The sequence below is a fragment of the Pseudophryne corroboree genome, chromosome 4 (assembly GCF_028390025.1).
Source record: "Pseudophryne corroboree isolate aPseCor3 chromosome 4, aPseCor3.hap2, whole genome shotgun sequence".
Taxonomy (NCBI): domain Eukaryota; kingdom Metazoa; phylum Chordata; class Amphibia; order Anura; family Myobatrachidae; genus Pseudophryne; species Pseudophryne corroboree.
This window is the reverse complement of record NC_086447.1, coordinates 222322161-222347002: the sequence shown is the minus strand read 5'-3', so window position 1 is coordinate 222347002 and position 24842 is coordinate 222322161. Positions and strand designations below refer to the sequence as shown.

At 41.4% G+C, this 24842-nt stretch overlaps 1 protein-coding gene across 1 annotated transcript in view; it reads left to right on the top strand.

Moving 5' to 3' along the window:
- The window catches only part of CLSTN2 (calsyntenin 2), a 1340366-nt gene that overhangs the window by 1096233 nt on the left and 219291 nt on the right, over window positions 1–24842 (top strand). Inside the window, exons 7-8 of the mRNA XM_063915936.1 lie at window positions 15673–15921; window positions 17995–18116. Coding sequence (XP_063772006.1) covers window positions 15673–15921; window positions 17995–18116 — 371 coding nt within the window. The remainder of the gene's footprint in view (window positions 1–15672; window positions 15922–17994; window positions 18117–24842) is intronic.

Sequence of the window (24842 nt, the reverse complement as noted above, 5' to 3'; positions counted from 1 at the left end):
ACGGGGGGCCGCTCATTTCACCCAGCGGGGAAAATGAGTGACCCGCTAGATTGGCATGCACGGCAGGCCAATCTAGCACCAGCGATAGCAATGCGCGGGGCTGCGCATCGCTATCGCTGTATGGGCTACACACGGAGCGATCCTGCTTACATTTTAAGCAATCTAGTCTGATTGCTTAGAATATCGCTCTGTGAGTAACCCCCTTAAGTCTTCTGCAGTGGTAAAGGAATATTTCTTCTATCTGCTTTAAATTGATTTGACATTTTAGACTAATAAGTATACAGTACAGTATGTTATTTGAATCAATCTCTCTGCGCTACCTCTCTGTATTCTATTGCTCATATAGGAAGCCATGCTCAGTATCTGCCACAGGGCTGGTGCAAATTACAATGGTGCATCTAAAGATGCACCAAAAGGATGTGGTTACCATACCAGCCGTGAGGATTCTGGCGCTGGTATCCCATCACGGAATGGAATACCAATGCTGGAATCCTTAAAGGATACAGAACACCAACACCGGAATCCTGACTATTGGAAACCCAATCATCAACACATCAGCCCAGGTAAGTACTACGCCGCAGATGGGGGGGCTTAGGTTTAGGCAACCCCCGGGGACTTAGGGTTAGGATATGGGGGGAGTGTTAGGTCTAGGGTGCAGGAAGGGTGGGATAGGGTTAGGCACCACCAGGGGGGAGACGGTTAAGGTTAGACTGTGGGGTGGACGGGGGGAGAACAGTTAGGTTTAAGGTGCTGGGAGGCGTGGTTAGGTTTAGGCAACAACTGGAGGGTAGAGTTAGGCTGAGGTGTGTGTGTGTGTGTGTGTGTGTGGGGGGGGGGTTCGGATAGGCACCTTAAAGGGAGGGTTAGGATTACGGTAGGGTAGGGGGAGGGTTAGATTCCTTAACACCCGATGTCAGGATGTCGGGATACTGCTGTCGGTCTCCAGACCTTCAACATCCTGATAGCCAGCATTTCATTAGCACCAAGTGGTAGTTCAGTGTCTGACAGTGGGCATCTCAGACGCACGGATGTACTCTAGGGAAGGACTTTGGGCTTAATTCAGACCTGATTGCTGCTGTGCGAGCTACTCTTCAGGTACAAAAGCATCGCCGCTGTGCGATGCTTTTGTACCTGTGCTGCGGGGCAGGGCCAGACATGCGGGGCGGACTAGCCCTGTGCTGGGCGTCCCCCCGCATGTCTGAGTAACGCTCGTAGCCGTGCAAAATTTTGCACGGCTACGATCAGGTCTGAATTAGGCCCTCTATAATGGCATTAGCATAAAGATGCAGACCAGCTGCTGCAAAATACACAACCACGTCTGCGTCCATCTCAGGATCGCTTTGTGTGCTCCCCTGCATGAGCACAGTAGATGAAGGTGCAGATGTATCCTCATATAAGCTTCTGTGTACTCTAGACTTGCACTGAATGTTTGGTGTGTACACCTACAATTATTTATCACCAGCTTGTGTTGGTTACTGGATGTCTGTTACTTATTTCTCAGCTGATTTTGGGAAGGGATGATCACATACTGCAGGTACTATTAAATCATTATTCTCTCATAAGAAAGGACTGTTGGAATTTATCAGAACAGACATGATTTCTATTTAAATTACATTCTATTGCAATTATGGTTTTATTTGCTGAGGAATGTGTGAAAACTAGATTGGAGCAGGCATATTCCCTGTACAAGGTGGCCTAATGTCATAAATATCTGAACAATTTCCAACAAGAGCATAATTGAGGCTCAGACTGGCATCTTCCTGATCTCGACTGACAGGCTGCAGTTTACCAATAAGCTCGCTCTGCTCTTACTGACACCTTTACTTTTGCTTAAAGCAGCAAAGCAACATTACAAAATGGTCAAATTGACTGTAGTGCCTGATACAAGAGCTTCTTCATAAACGACTGCCTGGCTATGTGTCATTGTGAGCCGTAAGAAAGCCACAGCAATGCAAGTAAAACAATACAAAGATGACTGCCATCTGCTGGCAGCTGCTGAAATTTCATAGCCAGAGTTCCTTCTGTTACTCCCGTCCACTAGAGACTATCAGATTTTATCAACTGATTTAAATAAGTAAATAAATAAGTAAATAAATAAATAAATAAATAAAAATATATAAAACTTTTAGTTTAATTGCTACTGCAATTAATAGCGCAACCAACTGGAAATGGAAAGACATTTTGAAGTTATTATAAAAAGCTACTACATATCTACTTTACATCATTTTTAGTCTAAATGGGGAGCACAGTATTACTGCTAGCCACTATCATGGAGCGTAGTTACATCACAGGCATGCCGCCGATGCTCCCATTCACTTTGAATGGTGCGCGTGCGTGTCTACGACACGCGGGCCCACACGTGCCCGGGAGTCCACCTCATCGGGCATGCCAAGTCGCAGACAGAGCCACGATTAGCGTGGCTCCATCTGGTATATAGTTAATGAAAAATGACACCCTTTCCCCCTCTGCATTTATGATTCGTATAAAAAGTTATATAATCTTAAGCAACCATGTTTTCTTTTTAATACAAAATTAAATTTACTTCCGCTTTCAGGACAGAGAGGACTCCATAACTATCTCTGTATTATATGTATGTATGTATGTATGATTAATGGCTAGTTTATTTCATGTGGCATTTGTGCTTTCACCTACAGTATGCAGGGAATTTCAAGTGTTTTTTTGTTTTTTTAAATCTATCGCTGTTGATCATGGAGCACTAATCCTGCATGTTGATTCTCTTTTGTATAATGTTAGTGTTCTCAGAACAAATGAGTTCAGTGGAAAGATGACAAAACATGAATACAAAATTAAAAAAATCATATATTTGGGTAAAAGTTGTAATAGAGATGCAAAGAAGAGAGAGATAAGTAACCCTATGTGCTTGGATGTTACATGTGTATTGGGGATGCGGTTATGTGACCAGCGGTCAGGAGACTGGCGGTCACAATACCGATGCTGGGATCCCCAAACCCTGAAAATCCCACCTGAGTGTCCACGACACCCATAGAGTGGGAATAGCACCTGTGGCGAGCGCATCGAGTCCACTGCTTGGCGAGTGCAACAAGTGGCAAGGGGCTTATTTTCGCTATCCCCCTCCCCCATCTAACAGCCAGTATCCCACCCTTCGGTATTGTGACCGACAGTCTCCTAACCACCGGTCACACATATCCAATCTTGTTTCCAGTGTCTCTGGCTTCCTCAGTAACAATATCACTTTGAACCTGCTTTTTTTTTGCTTTAATTTATGTTTTTTTAATTTACCTTCTTTTCTTAATATAAATTATTACTTGCAGAAAACTTGCCTGACTAAGGATTTTTTTTATTAAAAATTTACTAAACATCTGTATCAATGCTTATCACAACAATACAGATTCTAGCTTGGAGCCCAGTCAATGGCCCCATTGCCATCATTTCTTTTCCACATCAACACCTTAATGCTGCCGTCATGGGGTTCCTGTAGTATGCGCATGCCAGGCCATTGGACTTGGTGTTGCGCTTTAACTTGGAGAGGATCTTGTAAAGGCTCTCTGGTTATACAAGTCCTCTATTAACGAGATTAGGGTCACACAGTGTCGGAATGGGGAATGAAAGGCCCACCGGGGAAATGCAGTGGTAGGGCCCATGTTTAGAGGCTTGGCAAACCATTAATGTATGGTCTGGGACCCTTGATAAATATATATAGTAAATACTGCTAGTGAATACATGATAATGTACCAGCTTAATAATAGCAATGTACTGTAGTGAATACACCATAGTCCTGTGCAGTATAAGGTAACCTATGTATAGTGTATAACTCAAGTGCTCAGTCTGGAACCTGATCCTTAGAGGAGGGGGTGGGCCCCCAGGCTGTGGGGCCTACCGGTGTTTTCCCCTGTACCCCTGTGGGCCAGTCCGACCCTGGGGTCATACCATCATGAGATGCCATTGACTAGTGATGAATGTACTTTATATATACACGGTCGGACTGGCCCATACGGGTACAGGGGAAATCATTGGTGGGATCCATCTCCTCCTCTAATGTCAGGTTCCAGACTGTGCACTCACATTATACATTTTACTTTATTAGAGGGTCAGCAACCTGGTAGAGCAGGAACATGGATAAACATGGGTGCTTTATATGTGCCTATAGAAAATACACCAATATCTGCCAATTAAATGTAGTGGTTGCATTAACATATTTATATGAACCCAGGCATTGTAGTATCCATGGACAAAAGGATGTTTGGTTTCAATCATGCGCTCCACAAACTAATCTAGAGCCGCTGGTGATCTATATAGGAACCACACCTGTTCCCAAATACTACACAAACAAAACAAGTATACTGTAGATCCCTGCGCTAAGAATATGAAAACAGTTTATAAAAGTATCACGTTTTTCTTGAATACTTAATATATCTAACAGCTGTGTGCATCCAGTACCAAGTTCGGATTGCTTTGCCACAGAAAGATACCCTCGTGAGACCACTTCTCAATCTATCTGTCAGGATGTTTCTGAGTGAAATCTTATTTACATATCGTTTCACTCTCGCATTCGCATAAAGGTATCTTTTCAACTTCCACCCCACCAAATGCTTCACTTCGCTTCCAGATAATAAACACTTACATTATCTTTCTTTCTCGCATGCACGTAAAGGTATCTTTTCCAATTTGTGAGTTCTTCAATAAAATCTTCTTTAATATCCACAACAGTTCATAAAAAACTGACTTTTAATTTTTTTTTTTTTAAAAAGATGTATATAGCACTTTCTTGTACAGTTGAACTGGACCAGACCTCTGAGAAAGAAAACAAGGAATCACCAACTTGGTAACCGCCCCTGCAGTCAGTGGGTACGAGTGGCTGATGGAAATTCTGCTCCAACGTCTCCTCTCCTTGGTCTGCCGTCACTGAGTGTACAGGATCATCAACGCGTTTCAGAGATGGCGCTCTCCTTTGTACCCCGTACTCACTGCTCATTGGTATTTAACCCCTTTTCCCTGGACCAATCATCCGCATATGTTAAAACTTTATAACTTTGTACCATATTCATTTCATAAAAACCTACTATTAACAGCGTTTAACATTTTTACAGGATAGTATTAATCTCCCATTCCAGCATATTCTTATACAATGTTTCCAAAATGTATTTAGTAACATAGTAACTCATATCAGTCACACATGCAACTCATTTCCACACAGGGGAAACAGAAAAAACCTTGATTAGACACTTACATAAAACAACTTGATTAAACACATTCATGGAGATTCGCCCCCATCACAATGTAACACAACATACTCCCTTTAAATAAACCATTTTGTTTCAAAGTCCATGTTTAACCCTTGCGGGTGCAGCGTTCTCATTGTGTGTATAGTTTTCATTTCTAGTCTAGCTAGAGCACTTTCTTTATCTTTAGTTCTCCAATGGGGTTTTGCTATTTTAATACCACAAAAACTTTTTAACTTTGCAATATTGCAACTATGTTTTTCTTTAAAATGCGCAGACACATTGTGTTTCTCATAACCATTCCTGATATTCCGGGCATGTTCACCCAAACGTTCTTTTAACGTCCTGCCCGTACGCCCTACATATTGTAAACCGCACTCACATTCTAATAAATAAATCACATTCCTGCTTCCACAAGTTATAAAATCATTTATCTTTTCATTCTTTTTGGTCACATTAGAACAATATTGGGTAATCTTATTTTCAGTCTTACATAGTTTACACATCATGCAAGCGCCACATCTAAAAAATCCTTTGGTCAGTATTCTTGTGGTAATACGCTCCACTGGTATAGCACTTTTCACCAAACAATCTTTCAGTTTCTCTGCTTTCCTGTATACATATTTAGGTTTATTTGACACGTAATCTTTTAACAAGGGATCCTCCCCCAACAAACCCCAATGTTTTTTAATAATCCGTTCAACTTCTTTATGTTTTGTAGTGTATTTAGCAATGAACCGCACTTCTTTGTTGATTAGTTTTTTCTCTCCTATACTTTTCCTCCCTTCCAACATTTCATCTCTGTTTTTTTCCTGGGCTTCTAATATTGCTGACTGCACCAGATTTTTCTCATAATCTTTAACCATAATCTTAATTTCCATATTTTCTGCTTGTATATCATACATATCCACATTGGTGCAGTTACGCCGCAGACGTTGGAACTGCCCCTTGGGTATCCCCCTCACCCAGTTTTTATGGGGTTTACTATCAAAACCCACGTATGCATTGCTATCAGAAATCAAAACCGTTCCCCGCTTCTGGCAGTGGACTCCTGGATGTAGTGGTCACGTCTGTGTTTACGGTCTCAAACCGTGTAATGCCTTTCTAATCTCAAACAGAATGTCTAGATATTCAGGTACGTCAATAGCAGGACAGTCCTCTTAAATGCCCTGGAGTCTCCGGTTTTGATTTCTGAGAAACGTTGATTAAAAGTGGTTATGAGACCACTTTACACGGTACACCTCTAATTTTGGGGTGTTTCTTGGTGGAGGTATATCATACTGTCTATATTGCACTAGGGGCGCCTCTCTCATTTGTTTTTTAGAATATATATATATATGGTGAGGTCCAAAAAATGTAATTCATATGAACTATATTGGAAGGTGAGTTTAATATTTCTGTCATTGTGATTTAAATATGTGCAGAAATCTTTAAGTGACTCCTCATCCCCTCACCAGATAAACATAACATCATCTATGAACCTCATCCAGAGCAGCAAACTGGCACCCCACTGGTGATTGAACCATACCATCTCCTCCTCCCAGTGTTCCATGAATAAATTTGCATAGCTCGGTGCCAGTTTGCTGCCTATCACGGTCCCAGACTCCTGGGAGTTATAATCTCCCTCGTACCAGAAATAGTTATTCTTTAAAACCATTTTAACACCTTCCAAAATAAATTATTTTCACCTCTGCTCTTATTAGTTCTATCCAAATGGTATTGAATCACTTCTATTCCTTTTTCATGCTAAATACTGGTATACAGTGCAGTGACATCAGATGTAACCAAGATGTCACCAGTTTTCCACACTATGGATTTAAGTTTACTAAAAGCTGCTACCGTATCTTTAATGTGGGACTTAGTATTTACTACCAATGGTTGAATTTTATTATCTAAAAAACTTGCTAGATTGGAAGTAACCGAGTTTATGCTTGCAACAATAGGTTGGCTCGGGGGTTTCTCTGCATTTTTGTGTACTTTGTGCAATACATATATGACTGGAATGGTCAGTGGTTCTACATTAATGTATGCTGCCTCTTCATTATTAATAACATTTATACCTGTGTATAGTGTAAAAAAAACTCAATCTTTTTTTGAATGATGTTACACGGGTCACTCCTTAGTTTTCTGTATACCTCTCTGTCTGACAACTGACCCATAATTTCTTTATGGTAGTCATCTCGTTCAAAATGACCACTCCACCCCCTTTATCCGCAGGATTAATTGTGATTTGGTCATTTTTTCTTAGGCTGTGCAAAGCTTTACGCTCTGCACTAGTCAGGTTGCCTTTTCTAGGCATACTAAAGACACTCTGTTCCAGATAATTTTTTACCAACTTTTCGAACGACTCAACGAAGCAGTCTTTCTTGTGTTTAGGAAAAAAGGAAGATTTCTTCCTAAACACTTTAATCCCTATCTTCTGTTCCATATGTTCATCCTTTTTTTCTTCCTTAAAAAAAACGCTTTAGTGCCAGTTTTCTTACAAACTTCTGTAAGTCAATAAATAATTCAAATTTGTCACATTTATTAGAAGGAGCAAATTTAAGACCATTTCTCAAGAGATTCTCCTCATCTTTATTCAAGACATAATTACTTAAATTAAATATTTTAGTGTCCCCTTGAATATTATCAACAGTGTCATCTCCTATCTTTTTATTAGATGACTTGGTTCTTTCCTTTCTTGTCAGTCTTGATTTTATGCCTGCCCTTTTGTCCCTTTTTCTCTTCACATATTTTTTCTTAATTTTTTGTGCTATCTGTGAAATCTTCTGTATGTTCTTCCTTCTAAAAAAGACTGGCGTTATGTATGTCTCTCTCTCCTCTCCCTTATTTCGGGATCATTACCCCCTCTTTCTCGATCTCGATCTTTCTCTTATTCCTTCTCTATTTGAGAAATTTCGCTTCATGTATGCAGCTCTATCAATCTGACCATAAGCCCCATTCTTTGGGACCTCTCCTTCTAATGAAGGTCCGGTTCAACTGTACAAGAAAGTGCTATGTACAGATGTGTCCACATACATCTTTGCTATATTCTGCCATGTATTTCAACGTTTTGCATGCCATAGACTCAGAGATTTAGCCATGCCTTGTCATTTTCTTAATTTGCTTCTTTAATATGTTACTTTATACATATTCTATTATGGCAAACAAAAATTTTAAAATTCATCCACTCGCTACTTGTGAAAAACAGCTTAGCCGTGTTTTGCATGTTGTGCCAAATTTGTAAAAAAGCAAAGATGTAAGTGGACACATCTTTACATCTTTTTAAAAAATTTTTTTAAAGTGTCAGTTTTTATGAACTGTTGTTGTGGATATTAAAGAAGATTTTTTTGAAGAACTCTCGAATTGGAAAAGATACCTTTACGTGCATGCGGGAAAGAAAGATAATGTAAGTGTTTATTATCTGGAAGTGAAGTGAAGCGTTTGGTGGGGTGGAAGTTGAAAAGATACCTTTATGCGTATGCGAGAGTGAAACGATATGTAAGTAAGATTTCACTCAGAAACATCCTGACAGATAGATTGAGAAGTGGTCTCACAAGGGTATCTTTCTATGGCAAAGCGATCTGAACTTGGTACTGGATGCACACAGCTGTTAGATATATTAGAGTATTCAAGAAAAAAAGTGATACTTTTATAAACTGTTTTCATATTCTTAGCGCAGGGATCTATACTTGTTTTTTTTATTGTAGTATCCATGTTGTCTACAGGTTATGTCCTCTGTCATGGTTGGCCAAGTCTCTTAAGCATGGGCCTCTACCCCTGCATTCCCCCAGTGGGCCCGTCACACCCCAGTCCGACACTGTATACAGGAGACCTCATTTTCATCCACAAAAGCAGACTGTGCATGCGCAGTAGCACTATGGGATCACGAAGCATAAGTGAAGTGTGTGCATTAGCAAGCACTTCACTTCTAACACATCACAAAGACGGGCTTCTTTCGGAGGCCCTGTCCCTGGATGTGATTGTTGATACATGAGGGCGAACAATAAGTTCTTTCTTCTGAGAATGGTGCAATAAGAAAAAAATATTATTGAGTCTAGATGCTGATAATTAATAAATATACCTCTATACAACAAGAAGAACATTAGTAGGATTCTACTATTATGAACATTATGGTGCTGATCAGGCGTGTCAACAATTCTGTAAAGTCCCAGTGCTATTGGGTATGGCAACACATGGAGGTGTGGATAACTTTAATCAAGGCTACTTACCTGCTGGCATTTGCTGAGGTACTTAGAATCCCTCACGGTGCCTCTAGAGCTGATGCAGAATTGCATACAAGTTGTCTACAATTGCACTTACACTTCGCAGAACTAAATGCAGATATTTGTCCATACAGTATGACAAGTTATGAACATCTATACAACTGTGCTGCCCCTATCCATATGCTGATGGAATGGCCATCAATCATCATTATCAGAGGGCACCTGCTTGAGCTCTGTGCCTCAACTTAGCCTCCATGCGAATGCACAGTTTTACCCATTCATCTGCAAGTTAACCATGTGATTCTGAATCACCTGCAGTTACTGAGCGTTGTGTACACTTAGCTATGGAGCATGTGCAGTGCTGTACATTACAAGATCCATCTGCAAAGCTTGTTTGTGTGTAACTCTGCATTAGTCCCTATACAGTGTCCATTTATCATAACCATGTGCTAGGATTACTGATCTTTGTACTATGACTATCACTACAAAGCTGCATTTTTGTATTTAGTTGCATGTTATAAATTGGTGGTAGTTGTATATAACCATGAAGAAATAGCTTTTCCTCTTCTGTGGTATTCCAAAAAAACATTTGATGACATAAATACAGGATTGGAAATAAGTTATACAAGGACGATAATATGTGAGACAGAGAACTGTTCTAAAGATTTGAAATAAAATGTATTTAAATAATGGGTACAATCTAAATTGGTGGTACTATGTAAATAAATAAGCCACTTGACATGTTTTGAAAAAAAATAAAAGAATCAGTTCACAGATATCTTGTATCTATTACCCGTTTTCCACTTGTAGCACGGGTTGCAGCCGGGAGCCTGACACGGCTGCGACCCATGCTAGAGGCCCCCTTCTACACTTGCTTACCAACCCGGTATATTGCCGGGTTGGTGACGCTGCCGCTTAAGCGGCAAGGGCTGCGCTGGGAGATCACATGATCTCCCAGCGCCGCCCTTCCATACACTGTGAACGGGAGCCGTGTCGCATCGACACGGCTTCCGTTTACACTACACAGCTTACCGGGTTGAACACATGTTTAACCCAGCAAGCTACCCGGGTAGGATTCCCGGATCACTTGATCCGGGAATTTGCAGGGTGGGCCATTTCCGATAAGAAAAAACATGGGTAAATGCGTGCCACTGCGTATTTACCCATGTTTTTAGAGCTAGTGGAAAAGGGTATATGTAACCATGGTAGGTATCAGTGTGACCTATACAGTACATTGATACCAGCCATGGTAAATTAGACACAAGATACAGTATCTGTGTGCTGTTTCTTTTCTTTTTTCTGTTTAAATTGTTTGTGGAGACTATCTCCCTAATAACAGCTGCCTCGTTAAACAACCATAGCAGCTCCTGATCATTATACACCTTGATATATATTCTCTACTACTTGACATGTTTTATTCGAGGGTCTTGCAACCTGATGTTCTGAACACTGATAAGTAAGAGGTGGTGTACATTAAGTTATAAACTTGGATATGATGCAAAAGAAAGGAGAGACGATAAATGGATATTAACAATAGATACAATATCTGTGAAAAATAACATTAAGTAAACAATATATTATTACTATCTGAAGACAATAGGAAGGTAAATGAGTATCAGATGCAAAAGTCAATGACACTTTCATTACAATAGAAGATAAATAGCGAGAACAAGATAAAGACACTTCAGATGCAATTATATACTGTAGATCCAGTATGCTGAGTGCAATGTTAAGACACTGTAAATACTTTGAAGGATAATAGTGTTCTAAATGCAGTAGTTGAAGAATGAATCTGCAAATCAATATCATGTCATTTAATGTGTGAGGATTACAGGCTACCACTGGGATTGCACTCCAAATATTACCTATAATTACATACCTTTAAACACCTACACCGGCATCCCAAATAGGGTCACAAGGCCAGTGCCAGAATCCCAGCCGGGATCCCGAACGTACGTCAGCTGGTCACTGATAGGTAAGCAGCAGAGGGAGGTTAGGTTTAGGCTGCGGGTGGAGGGTTATGGTTAAGCTGTGGGGCGTGGGTGGGAGTTAGGGTCAGTCTTCGGGAGGGGAGGGGGGTGGATGATTAGGTTTAGGCTGCTGGAAAAGAGGGTAAGGGACCCAGTGGGCGAAGCTCAGTATACTTACATTCCCGTCAGGATTCGAAATGCTGCTGTCAGTATTCCGACCACCGGCATCCTGACCGCCAGCATTTCATTCCCAATCCATTTGTATACAACCTGTGCAGGAACCTACCTCCAACTCTTCCCCTGATGATGTTGTTCATCATATTATGGGCCAAGTTTGGGGTATTGAAGGAATCAGACCTTACAAAAAAGTGTTGTACTTTAGAATGTAATGAGTCAAAATGCATACAGTATGATGAAAAATAAGGTTTTATTTTAAAGGAAAATAGGTATGTGTCATTCAAGGGGGTACAAAAACACTGGCATTTCTGTGATGCAACCCTGCCATAGGAGCAGAGATGTAAGCAGCTGGATTATTGAAGCTTTCAGGTCTTGGGCATTATTGGGGAAGGGGGTGGGAGGAACTGCCACAAAGCTGGTGAGTAGTAACTTATATCATAGTTTAGGGATTTCCACCTAAAACAACTATATTAAATTGCTTGGGTGGAGTTCTTCATTTTGTGAGCAACATTATTCAATTTTCAAGAGATGCTACAGATATGATTAATTTGTCTGTCCTGGATTCAATGTTATAACTGTGAAATAATTGGCTGCATTATGCTATCATAATTCAAATTGAAGAAGTTCCAACTTTTCAGTTTTGGCTTTTTCTGCTTAGGGATGGGAGTGACACCATGGATGCTATTCCAGTAAGTCTTAAATGTAAACAGATTTCCTATACAATGTACTAGAATATATTGCCAAATTGAGCTAACTAAGCATGACAGCTGTCACCCATAATTAGAACACTAAAATGATCTGGAGCCATGAAATTTGGGAGTTTCTCAGAAGAACAAAAATGTTTACAAACATAAAATACTTGGCTTCACTACTTGCTCTGGGCTTTTGGGACAGAGTTGCAGTTCACAAAAAAAATTATCTTTGATGAAAGTTTAGATCAATGTACACTCAATACTAACAATATCTTTATTAATACGTAACAACCAAAAAAAATGTATATTACGTATTTTGGTAATTGCATAATATATTACAGTACTTATTTAATTGCAATATTACATGTTTTAGTTACATTGACTATTCCTAACAAGTTGCTCCATACATTTTTTTAGTTTGTAAATTGAACAGGTAAACATTGAATTAAATTTGCATAGATCTGGAAGCAACTGAGTAAGAGAGGTGGAATCCGCGGACTGGGGAAAGCACTCTTAGCACCTTAGATGCCACTACTTAGTAGAAGCCCACTCTGTAACCATCTGTAGCTTGATATTGTTAGGGTAACGGAAAAGTGTAATGTTTCATGAAATAATAGTCATGTTCCATAGGATATTTCATAAGATAATAGTAAAGGGGCATGTACCACAAGATAAGAGTCAAATAGTGTATTTGATGAGATAGCTTTCAAGGGGCATACTCTACAAGATAACAGTCAAGTGGTGTTTTCCACAGGATAAAAGTCAAAGGGCATGTTCCCCCAGATACTTGTCATGTAGCATGCTCTACAAGATAACAGCCAAGTTGCATTAAGCACAAGATAACAGTCAAGGGCCATATTACTCCAGATAAGAGTCAAGTGGAATTTTTCACAAGATAACAAACTAGAGGCATGTTCCCCCAGATAATAGTCAAGAGGTAAGCTGTACAAGATAATAGTCAAGTGGCATTTTCTACAAGATCACAGACAGGTGGCATGCTCCTCCAGATAATAGTTAAGTGGCAAGCTCTACAAGATACTATAACAGTCAAGTGGCATTTCTACAAGATAATACTCAAATAACATTTTCCTCCAGATAGTCAACAGGCACATTTACAAGATAAGAGTCATGGGGCATGTCTCGCAAGATGGCATCAAGTGCCCTGCTTTGCAAGACAACAGTCAGGTGGCATTTTTCACAAGACATTAGTCAAGTGGTGTTTTCCTCAAGTTAACAGTAAAATGTTGTTTTCATCTAGATAAATGACAAATATAATATGTGTGTAATTTGTGATTAAGCAGTCAAGTGATGTTTTTGTATTTTATTTTATTCCTAGTTCGCTAGTTGTTCTCAGGTTATGGTTTTCTATTTATGGGTAGGGTGACCCATGTTTGTATCAGATTTAGTGTTCAAGTGAATATGACGTTCTTAAAGAATCCACATTTTGAAACACAGTAAATTCCAAGTTTGGGACAGATTGATCCTATTCAAATTTTAGAGATTCTCCTGGTCTCTTTCCAATGTCTGGACATTGTCCCACCAAGACAGAAGCATTCTACTGTGTAGCAGTGCAGAGAAAGAAAATCTAAAGTACAGTAGGAAAGGACTTACTATTAGGTGCTACTGTCCACTCATTGTAAAAAAATGAAGAAGAGGAGTATTTGGGGAGTTAAAGGTTCAGGGAAAATATATTTTTTTTGCTTTGGACCAGTTGTTTTTTTTAGATCAAGTATTTACCATTGTCCAATAATTTTCAGAGTCTAATGTAGGGAAGAAGGATGATAATGAATATGATGATGCTTTCAGCGTAGAGGCTAATATTCTCCAGACCCTTATTCAAACCTATAACTTGGGGATCCAAACTCAGTTGAACCGCCACAGACTTTTTGGCAATGATGTAGAGGAGCTTAAACTTTTCAAGCTATTCTCAGATATTCTCAGGCTTCATTGTTCATAGCATGGGAGGAGTTATAAGGAATTTCTTAAGATCCTGGCATGGGCCCTATTGGAGACATACATTTGTTGCAGGCCACCTGCACAGGAACACACCTGCACAGGAACACAACTACTAATGTATCTGCTTATGTAGGTACAGTACTGTACCTATATAAGCAGATACATTAGTAGTTGTTTAGAGAAAAATACAGTCTTTAGTACACTTTTCAATGTTTTGTGTATATGTATTGGTCTTGGAAAAAATACATACTTCCATATAGTTTTTAATTGCTGCTCTGTGATATGATATAAGATATAAAATAATAAAAACATTTTTAGATTTGAATCCTCTGCTGAGCAACCAAAAAGTTAATATTAAAGCTTTTTCTGCCTTAATAAAGATGAATATTCCAGGAAAAAAGTTCACTGATGACAACAGTATACTGTATCACAGAGATGGAAAAAAACCTATGTGCCGGATGTAATGACGCCCGAGATCGCAGTAGGTGGGAGATGCCAGATGATCTCTGACTTTTTTTAAAGGGACAATCACAAGGCAAAACTATGCCTTGTAAGTGATTGCCCCTTTAAGAAAACTTTCAAGACCGGCCCGCATCTCGCACATACAGCAATCTCGAATGTCATTACATCCGGCCCAATATCTTTTCATTTAGCAGATATTTAGATGCAAGATCCTTTCTAAGTACATAGGCTATTATGTAACATAGGGCCAAATACAGAGTTGATCGCAGCAGCAAATTTGTTAGCAGTTGGGCAAAACCATGTGCACTGCAGGGGGGGGGGGGGGGGCAGATATAACATGTGCAGGGAGAGTTAGATTTGGGTGGGGTGTGTTCAAGCTGAAATCTATATTGCAGTGTAAAAATAAAGCAGCCAGTATTTAGCCTGCACAGAAACAAAATAACCCACCCAAATCTAACTCTCTCTGCATATGTTACATCTGCCGCACCTGCAGTGCACATGGTTTTGCCCAACTGCTAACAAATTTGCTGCTGCGATCAACTCTGAATTAGCCCCATAGTTTTATGTGCTTTATTATATCCTAGCTTATATACTTACGATCTTTCTTCATTGATTGAGTTGCAAGCCAAGCATTGCTAAAATACGTACCTCAGACTCATAAATAACAAATAACTAGACAAGGTGTATGCATATCTACAGTACTTTCTCCTGATCCTCTTATTTATTACTTCATATCTGAATCTCTGCTTAAGGAATTTATGTATGATGCAAAAATGTGACTGTTCCGTGAACAAACACGAATGTAATAATGTTTTTGTAGTTATATACAGTAGTTTGTAGTCATATGTATTTTAAGTATTAGATTTGAATGTACATTGTTGTTTTCTGCATATCTTACTTTCTTGCACACTATTCTCATATTAGTAAGTATATGTTACTTATATTTTTGCTTTTATATTTTTATTTGTTAATCATTTAGTGTTTACTGAGTATGCTGGTCTTTATTTAGGAGCCTCATCTGGTGCCATTGAGTTACTCCCATCTCCCACTTCTGCCACCAACTGGACAGCTGGCCTGCCTATGGACAACAGTGGTATGATTTTTAAGTTTGATGGTAAACAAGGAGTGAAGATCCCAGATTCCATAGTACCAAAAAATCTTACTGACCAGTTTACTATTACTATGTGGATGAAGCATGGCCCCAGCCCTGGATTAAGAGCAGAGAAGGAGACAATATTATGCAATTCTGACAAGACAGGTAACTCAATAAGGAGCCTCATTTAATGTCTACTCATTGCAGATGAAGTGCATTGCTCAATAGTTACATGTGGAAAAGGAACATTGCACAATTACGTTCTTGCGTCCCATAGAGGTGTAAGCAAAAATAAGTGGTTTGATCTACCATAATACTCTGAAGTGTTCACAGTCCTCATCGTGTGAGGCTCTTATGACAGTTGATTGAATTTGTTGCATACAGAGGATATTTCTGGTGAAACTATAAAATTAAACACTACACTACTTTGAAGAGCATATCATCAAAAACGTGATATACATATTTGTTTGAAGTAGTATATGTTTTGTCCGAAAAAAATTTTTGTTATTGTGATTGTAGAGTAACTTTTGTAGTAATGTATCATTTACTATCGGCTTGATTAAGGAGACTTAGAATATGTACACTACAGTTAGACATACATTTACCATGCATTTGATAAATCTCCTACTAAAGACATTATGTTCTTAGGGATGGTGCATGCACTCCAGCCAATGTAGATACCACTACTCCATTCAAGCACACTCCCTATATATGAGCTGCTATTTTCACATTACACGAGCTCTGGAACTGAGTCATATGTATCTTAGTAGCATCTCTACTTGTGGCATAGGAGGCATAACCAGGTGGTGATATATCATTCACAACAGGCTAAATTTACCAATGGTGTGTTGAGGGCATTTCAATAGGATTGTGGGTTATGCAGTGGTGTGTGTAAAAGTAAATACACTTATACCCCTTTTACACTCGCAGAAAAATCCCGGGATATTGCACGTGAACGCGCATCATCCCGGGATTTTTCTCAGTGTGAATGGGTACAGGATCCATTTCCCGGGACGAGCATCCCGGGATTTCATCCCAGGTCTCGACCAGGGTTGAACCCGGGACTGTCCCGGGAAGCTGGCAGTTTAAACGGGTATACCGGGTCAAGGCGACCCGGCACCCGTTCTCTTCATAGGAGGAGGCGGTGCTTGGAGAAGATTATCTCCAAGCACCGCCTCTGGGAGACTCAGCGGTGACGTCACTGACCCGGCAATATGCCGGGTCAGCCCGCTAATGTGAAAGGGTCATTCCCGGGAATGTGTCCCGGCAAATATACCGGGACACATTCCCGGGAATGAACTTCACTGCGAGTGTAAAAGGGGTATTATTTTCACATGGTTCTTTTGCGCCAGTGATTGGTGTAGTGAATAGTGACAGTGATGACTGGTGTGAAACTCTGCATATGGACCAGTATCTGCAGTTAGATCTGTACCAGCAATGCAGGAACAATTACAGTTGACCAATGTTTAGTCACATAAGGACACTAGTGCATTATTTTTGAGCTGGGCACAAATAACTGCTACAGTATATGGAATTCCAAAAGTACACCAAGGGCCTAATTCAGACCTGATCGCTGTTGTGTGAATTTGCAAGGCGGACGATTATCGAGCGACTGCGCATGCGCATGGATTTTAGTGTGCACGCGCGAGGCCAAACTGCAAAAGAAATCAGTGTCTTTTTTTATCGCTAGGCGTACGCCGGTTTATTGACAGGAAGTGGGCATGTGGGGAGTGGTAACTGGCTGTTTTCTGGAAGAGTCAGGAAAAACGCAGGCGTTCCCAGGCGTTTTTAGAGAGGGTGTGTGATGTCAGCTCCTGCCCGATCGGCCTGTTTCTTTCACACCATAGGAGTAAGTCCTGGGCTACGCACAGACTGGAAAAGACATTTGATGGTGAGTGAGTTGCGAACGGATTTGCAGCTGACTGGTGTCTACAAAGCTTTCCGCATGGCGTACGCAGACTTGCACAGGGCAGATTTTCACTCTGTCTGGGCGGCAACTATCCAATTGCAAACCTCTGCAAATTCGCAGAGGAGCGATCAGGTCTGAATTAGGCCCCAAGTACAATAATGTAATGAGGATAATATAAAGGTAAAGTAGTCCAGCTAAAAAACTATAAAGTAACATTACAAGTAACCATTGTTAAATGTAGTAAAACCTCTTGGGTGCCATATACTGTACAGTAGTATAGAAATATCTCCACATATTTATTGTGCATGTCTTTAATATCCTTCTTGCAGAAATGAATCGCCATCACTATGCATTGTACATACACAACTGTCGTCTTGTCTTCCTGTTACGCCGTGATTTTGACCAAGCTGACACTTTCAGACCTGCCGAGTTCCACTGGAAATTAGATCAGGTACTGTAAACATTCCTCTATGCTTTATTCTGTGAAGTTTCAGAATTGTTTTCTGTTCAGTTTTCAAGCCTGGGTCTAACAAATGAAACTAACTGTGCCCCCGACAGCTATGTGCAACCTCTGTTAGCCGAGAGGTCACTTGGTAAGATTTAGAAGAACTCTGACAGGTGGTCTTTTTAGAAATCACACACGAACTATGGAGGGATGTTTGTGCTTAATTACTGTATTTTCACATGTTATTGACTGCAGTTTCTACAGATCAATATATCATTGGCTATGGAGCAGCTGTCACTTAAAAATGTTCTTCAAATGAAACGTACAAGTGCCTATATTGCCTTCTAAAGAACAACTGGCTCTGAGTAACTCAAATGTATTACCTCCAAAAATCACTATAGACTCCATCCGTATTATTTACACAAATGACACATGTTTTATATGTTCGTGTGTGTGTGTGTGTGTGTGTGTGTGTGTGTGTGTGTATATATTAAAGATGTGTGGCGGGCACTTTTCGTGTTTTGTGTTTTGGTTTTAGTTCTGGTTCCATCCTTGTGTTTTGGATCTGGATTGGTTTTGCCAAAACCACCCTTTCGTGTTTTGGTTTTGGATCTGGATGATTTTTGAAAAAACCAAAAACAGCTAAAATAACATAATTTGGGGGTAATTTTCACCCTACTGTATTATTCACCTCAATAACATTCATTTCCACTCATATCCAGTCTATTCTGAACACCTCACACCTCAAAATATTGTTTTTAGGCCTAAAAGTTGCACCGAGGTTGCTGTATGACTAAGCTAAGCAACACAAGTGTGCGGCACAAACACCGGGCCCATCTAGGAGTGGCACTGCAGTGTCAGACAGGATGGCAGAGTTAAAAAATAGGCCCCAAACAGCACATCATGCAAAGAAGAAACAGAGGTGCAATGAGGTAGCTGTATGACTAAGCTAAGCAACACAAGTGTGCGGCACAAACACCTGGCCCATCTAGGAGTGGCACTGCTGTGGCAGATAGGATGGCAGATTTAAGCACTAGGCCCCAAACAGCACATCATGCAAAGGAGTAAAAGAGGTGCAATGAGGTAGCTGTATAACTAAGCCAAACGGCGCAAGTGTGCGGCACAAACACCTGGCCCATCTAGGAGTGGCACTGCAGTGGCAAACAGGATGGCTTTAAAAAAAAATATAATCCCCAAACAGCACATTATGCAAAGAAGTAAAAGAGGTGCAATGAGGTAGCTGTATGACTAAGCTAAGTGACACAAGTGTGCTGCACAAGTAACATGGGACATGCTGGAATTTGCCCAGATGTAATACACGCACAATATTGGTGGCACAGGAGAGCGTACCCCTAAACCACAAACACACATGGCAAAGCATGTAAAATTAATTTGGATAATAATAACCCTTTTATTTGGAGCTATTATAATAATATGCAGCACAGGCGAGTGTACCCCTACGCCACACAGGGCAAACCCTGTAAAAATTATTTGGATAATAATATAAGTAATGTATATAACCCTTTTATGTGGAGTAAATAATATACAGCACAGGACACCACAACTGGACTTATGGCAGCACAAGACACCACCACTGGAATGATGCAGCACAAGACAGCACCACCGAACGTCCTATACGGCAGTACCCCTGGACTTATACGGCTGTACACCTGGAGTTGTACGGCAGTGTCAGACAGGATAGCACTTTAAAAAACTAGTCCCCAAACAGCACATGATGCAAAGAAGAAAAAGAGGTGCAAGATGGAATTGTCCTTGGGCCTTCCCACCCACCCTTATGTTGCATAAACAGGACATGCACACTTTAACAAACCAATCATTTCAGCGACAGGGTCTGCCACACGACTGTGGCTGAAATGACTGGTTTGTTTGGGCCCCCAACAAAAAAGAAGCAATCAATCTCTCCTTGCACAAACTGGCTCTACAGAGGCAAGATGTTGACCTCATCCTCATCCTCTGATTCCTCACCCCTTTCAGTGTGTACATCCTCCTCCTCACAGAGTATTCATTCGTCCCCACTGGAATCTACCATCACAGGTCCCTGTGTACTTTCTGTAGGCAATTGCTGGTAAAGGTCTTCCTGGAGGAATTTATAATTCAGTTTGATGAAAATTATCTTCTCCATTTTGTGGAAGTGACCTCCTATGCGAACGCTGACAAGGTTACCGGCTGCACTAAACACTCTTTCAGAGTACACACTGGAGGGGGGGGGGGGGGGGGCAACTTAGGAAAAATAAAGCCAGTTTGTGCAAGGGCATCCAAATTGCCTCTTTTTCATGCCAGTATACGTACATATGTACGGACGGACGGACGGACGGACGGACGGACGGACGGACTGTCTGACATGCCTTCATGAATGCTGTCACTCATATAATCCTCCACCATTCTTTCACTGTTGACGGAATCATGGCCCTCATTCCGAGTCGTTCGCTCGGTAATTTTCTTCGCATCGCAGCGTTTTTCTGCTTAGTACGCATGCGCAATGTTCGCACTGCGACTGCGCCAAGTAATTTTGCTATGAAGATAGTTTTTTTACTCACGGCTTTTTCTTCGCTCCGGCGATCGTAATGTGATTGACAGGAAATGGGTGTTACTGGGCGGAAACACGGCGTTTTATGGGCGTGTGGATAAAAACGCTACCGTTTCCGGAAAAAACGCCGGAGTGGCTGGAGAAACGGAGGAGTGTCTGGGCGAACGCTGGGTGTGTTTATGACGTCAAATCAGGAACGACAAGCAGTGAACTGATCGCAGATGCCGAGTAAGTCTGAAGCTACTCTGAAACTGCTAAGTAGTTTGTAATCGCAATATTGCGAATACATCGTTCGCAATTTTAAGAAGCTAAGATTCACTCCCAGTAGGCGGCGGCTTAGCGTGTGTAACTCTGCTAAAATCGCCTTGCGAGCGAACAACTCGGAATGAGGGCCCATATGCAGTGACAGTAGACATGACAGTAATTGTTGGCAGGTCCTTCAGTCCGGACCAGATGTCAGCACTCACTCCTGACTGCCCTGCATCACATCCAGCAGGTGGGCTAGGTAATCTTATCCTTTTCCTCGCAGCCCCAGTTGCAGGAGAAAATTAATGAGGAGCTGTTGACGGGTCATGTTCCGCTTGAATTGACAATTTTCTCACCAGTAGGTCTTTGAACCTCTGCAGACTTGTGTCTGCCGGAAATAGAGATACAATGTAGGCTTTAAACCTAGAATAGAGCACGGTGGCCAAAATGTTGTGCTCTGATTTCAACAGATTGACCCCCCTTGAATCCTGGCAAAGCGAATTAAGGGCTCCATCCACAAGTCCCACATACTTTGCGGAATTGCTCCATCTTAGCTCCTCCTTTTTTCCAGCTGCTTCTACAAAAGCCTGATGAGGGGAATTACCTTACTTAAGCGGGCAGTGTCTGAACTGACTTCACATGTGGCAAGTTCGAAGGGTTGGAGAACCTTGCACAAGACGGTAATCATTATCCACTGCGCTTGAGTAAGGTGCATTCCCCCTCCTTTTCCTATATCGTAGGTGGATGTATTGACTTGAATGGACTTTTGCTGCTCCTCCATCCTCTGAAGCATATAGAGTGTTGAATTCCACCTCGTTACCACCTCTTGCTTCAGGTGATAGCAGGGCAGGTTCAGGAGTGTTTAATGGCGCTCCAGTCTTCGGCATGCAGTTTCTGAATGTCACGCAATTTTTCAGACCACCGACAGTATATCCTGCACGCCCTGTAATTTTTAAAAAAATTCTGCACCACCAAATTAATTGTTTGTGCAAAACATGGGAGGTGCTGGAATTTTCCCAGATGTAATGCACGCACAATATTGATGGCGTTGTCCGATATCACAAATCCCCAGGAGAGTCTAATTGGGGTAAGCCATTGTGCGATGATGTCCCTCAGTTTCCGTAAGAGGTTGTCAGTGGTGTGTCTCTTACAGAAAATGGTGATACGTAGCGTAGCCTGCCTAGGAACGAGTTGGCATTTGCGAGATTCTGCTGCTGGTGCCGCTGCTGTTGTTGCTGTGAAAGGCCATACATCTACCCAGTGGGCTGTCACAGTCATATAGTCCTTAGTCTGCCCTGTTCCACTTGTCCACATGTCCATAGTTAAGTGGACAGTGGGTACAACTGCATTTTTTAGGACACTGAGGACACTTTTTCTTACGTCTCTGTACATTCTCGGTATCACCTGCCTACTGAAGTGGCACCTAGATGGGATTTGGTACCAGGGACACACTACCTCAAACAATTCTCTAAGTCCCACTGAACTAATGGAGGATGCCAGACGCATGTCTAACACCAACATAGCTGTCAAGGCCTCAGTTATCCGCTTTGCAAAAGGATGACTGCTGTCATATTTCATCTTCCTCACAAAGGACTGTTGGACAGTCAATTGCTTAGTTGAAGTAGTACAAGTGGTCTTCCGACTTCCCCTCTGGTATGATGACTGCCTCCCAGCAGCAACAACAGCAGTGGCAGCAACAGCAGGCGTACCACTCAAGGATCCTCTGGAGGAATCCCGGTTAGGAGAAGACTCCTCAGTCTTGCCAGTGACATGGCCTGCAGGGCTACTGATGTTCCTGACTGAGGAGGAAGTTGACGTTGAGGGAGTTGGTGGTGTGGCTTGCAGGAGCTTGGGTACAAGAGGAAGAAGGGATTTTGGTGTCAGTGGACTGCTTATGCTCTTACCCAAAGTTTCATAACTTGACATTGACTTCTGATAAATGCACTGCAGGTGACGTATAAGGGAGGATGTTCCTAGGTGGTTAACGTCCTTACTCCTACTTATTACAGCTTGACAGAGGCAACACACAGCTTGACACCTGTTGTCCGGATTTGTGGAGAAAAAATTCCACACCGAAGAGCTGGCTTTTTTGGTATTTTGCCCAGGCATCACAATGGGCTTATTCATCCCACGGACAACAGGTGTCTCCCCCGGTGCCTGATTTAAACAAACCACAACACCATCAGAATCCTCATCATCAACTTTCTCCTCAGCGCCAGCAACACCCATATCCTCATCCTGGTGTACTTCAACAGTGACATCTTCAATTTGAATATCAGAAACTGGACTGTTGGTGCTAATTTCAGCACTTGCAGAGGTCATGCAAATGATGAAAGGAGCCACCTCTTCCCATCCAGTGTTGGGAAGGTCAGGCATCGCAACCGCCGACACACTTGGACTCTCCTTGGGGATTTGTGATACCTTCTTAGAACGCACAGTTCTTTGCTGTGCTTTTTCCAGCTTAACTCTTATCATTTTTCTAGCAGGAGGATGAGGGCTTCCATCATCATGTGAAGCTGAACCACTAGTCATGAAAATAGGCCAGGGCCTTAGCCGTTCCTTGCCACTCTGTGTCGTAAATGGCATATTGGCGAGTTTACGTTTCTCCTCGGACCATTTAAATTTCTTTTTTTGGGTCTTTTCACTGAACTTTGGCTTTTTGGATTTTACATGCCCTGTACTATCACATTGGGCATCGGCCTTGGCAGACAATGTTGATGGGATTTCATTGTCTACTGTATGTCATGACTAGTGGCAGCAGCTTCAGCACTAGGAGGAAGTGGCTCTTGATCTTTCCCTATTTTATCCTCCAAATATTTGTTCTCCATTATTTTTTGGGAGTTATATAACAATATGTGGTACAGGAGAGCGTACCTCTACACCACACAGGGAAAACCCTGTGAAAATTATTTGGATTAAATATTAATAACCCCTATATTTGGAATAAATAATATACAGCACAGGACAGCACCACTGAACTTATATGGCAGCACCACTGGACTGGAATTATATGGCAGTACCACTAGACATATACGGCAGTATCACTGGACTGGATTTATAAGCCAGAACCACTGGAATTATATGGCAGGATCACTGGAATTATACGGTAGGATCACTGGATTTATACGGCAGTACCACTGGACAAATACATCAGTATCACTGGACTGGATTTATACACCAGTACCACTGGAATTATATGGCAGGATTACTGGAATTAGATGGTAGGATCACTGGATTTATACGCCAGTACCATTGGAATTATATGGCAGGATCACTGGATTTATACGCCAGTACCACTGGAATTATACGGTGGGATCACTGGAATTATAAGGCAGGATAACTGGATTTATACGTCAGTACCACTGGAATTATACGGCAGGATCACTGGAATTATATGCCGCCAGTACCACTGGAATTATACGGCAGGATCACTGGATCTATATGCCAGTACCACTCAAATTATACGGCATGATCACTGGATTTATACGCCAGTACCACTGGAATTATACGGCAGGATCACTGGAATTATATGCCAGTACCACTGAATTTATATGGCAGGATCACTGGACTTATACACCAGTACCATTGAAATTATACGGCAGGATCACTGGATTTATACGCCAGTACCACTGGAATTATACGGCATGATCACTGGAATTATACGGCAGTACCACTGGACATATACGGCAGTATCACTGGACTGGAGTTATATGCCAGTACCACTGGAATTATATGGCAAAATCACTGGAATTATACGGCAGGATCACTGGATTTATACAGCAGTACTGCTGGACATATACGGCAGTATCAATGGACATATACGGCAGTATCACTGGACATATACGGCAGTACCACTGGACATATACAGCAGCACAGGGACACCACTACTGGACTGATGCAGAACAACACAGCACCACTGCAATGGACTGGACTTATAC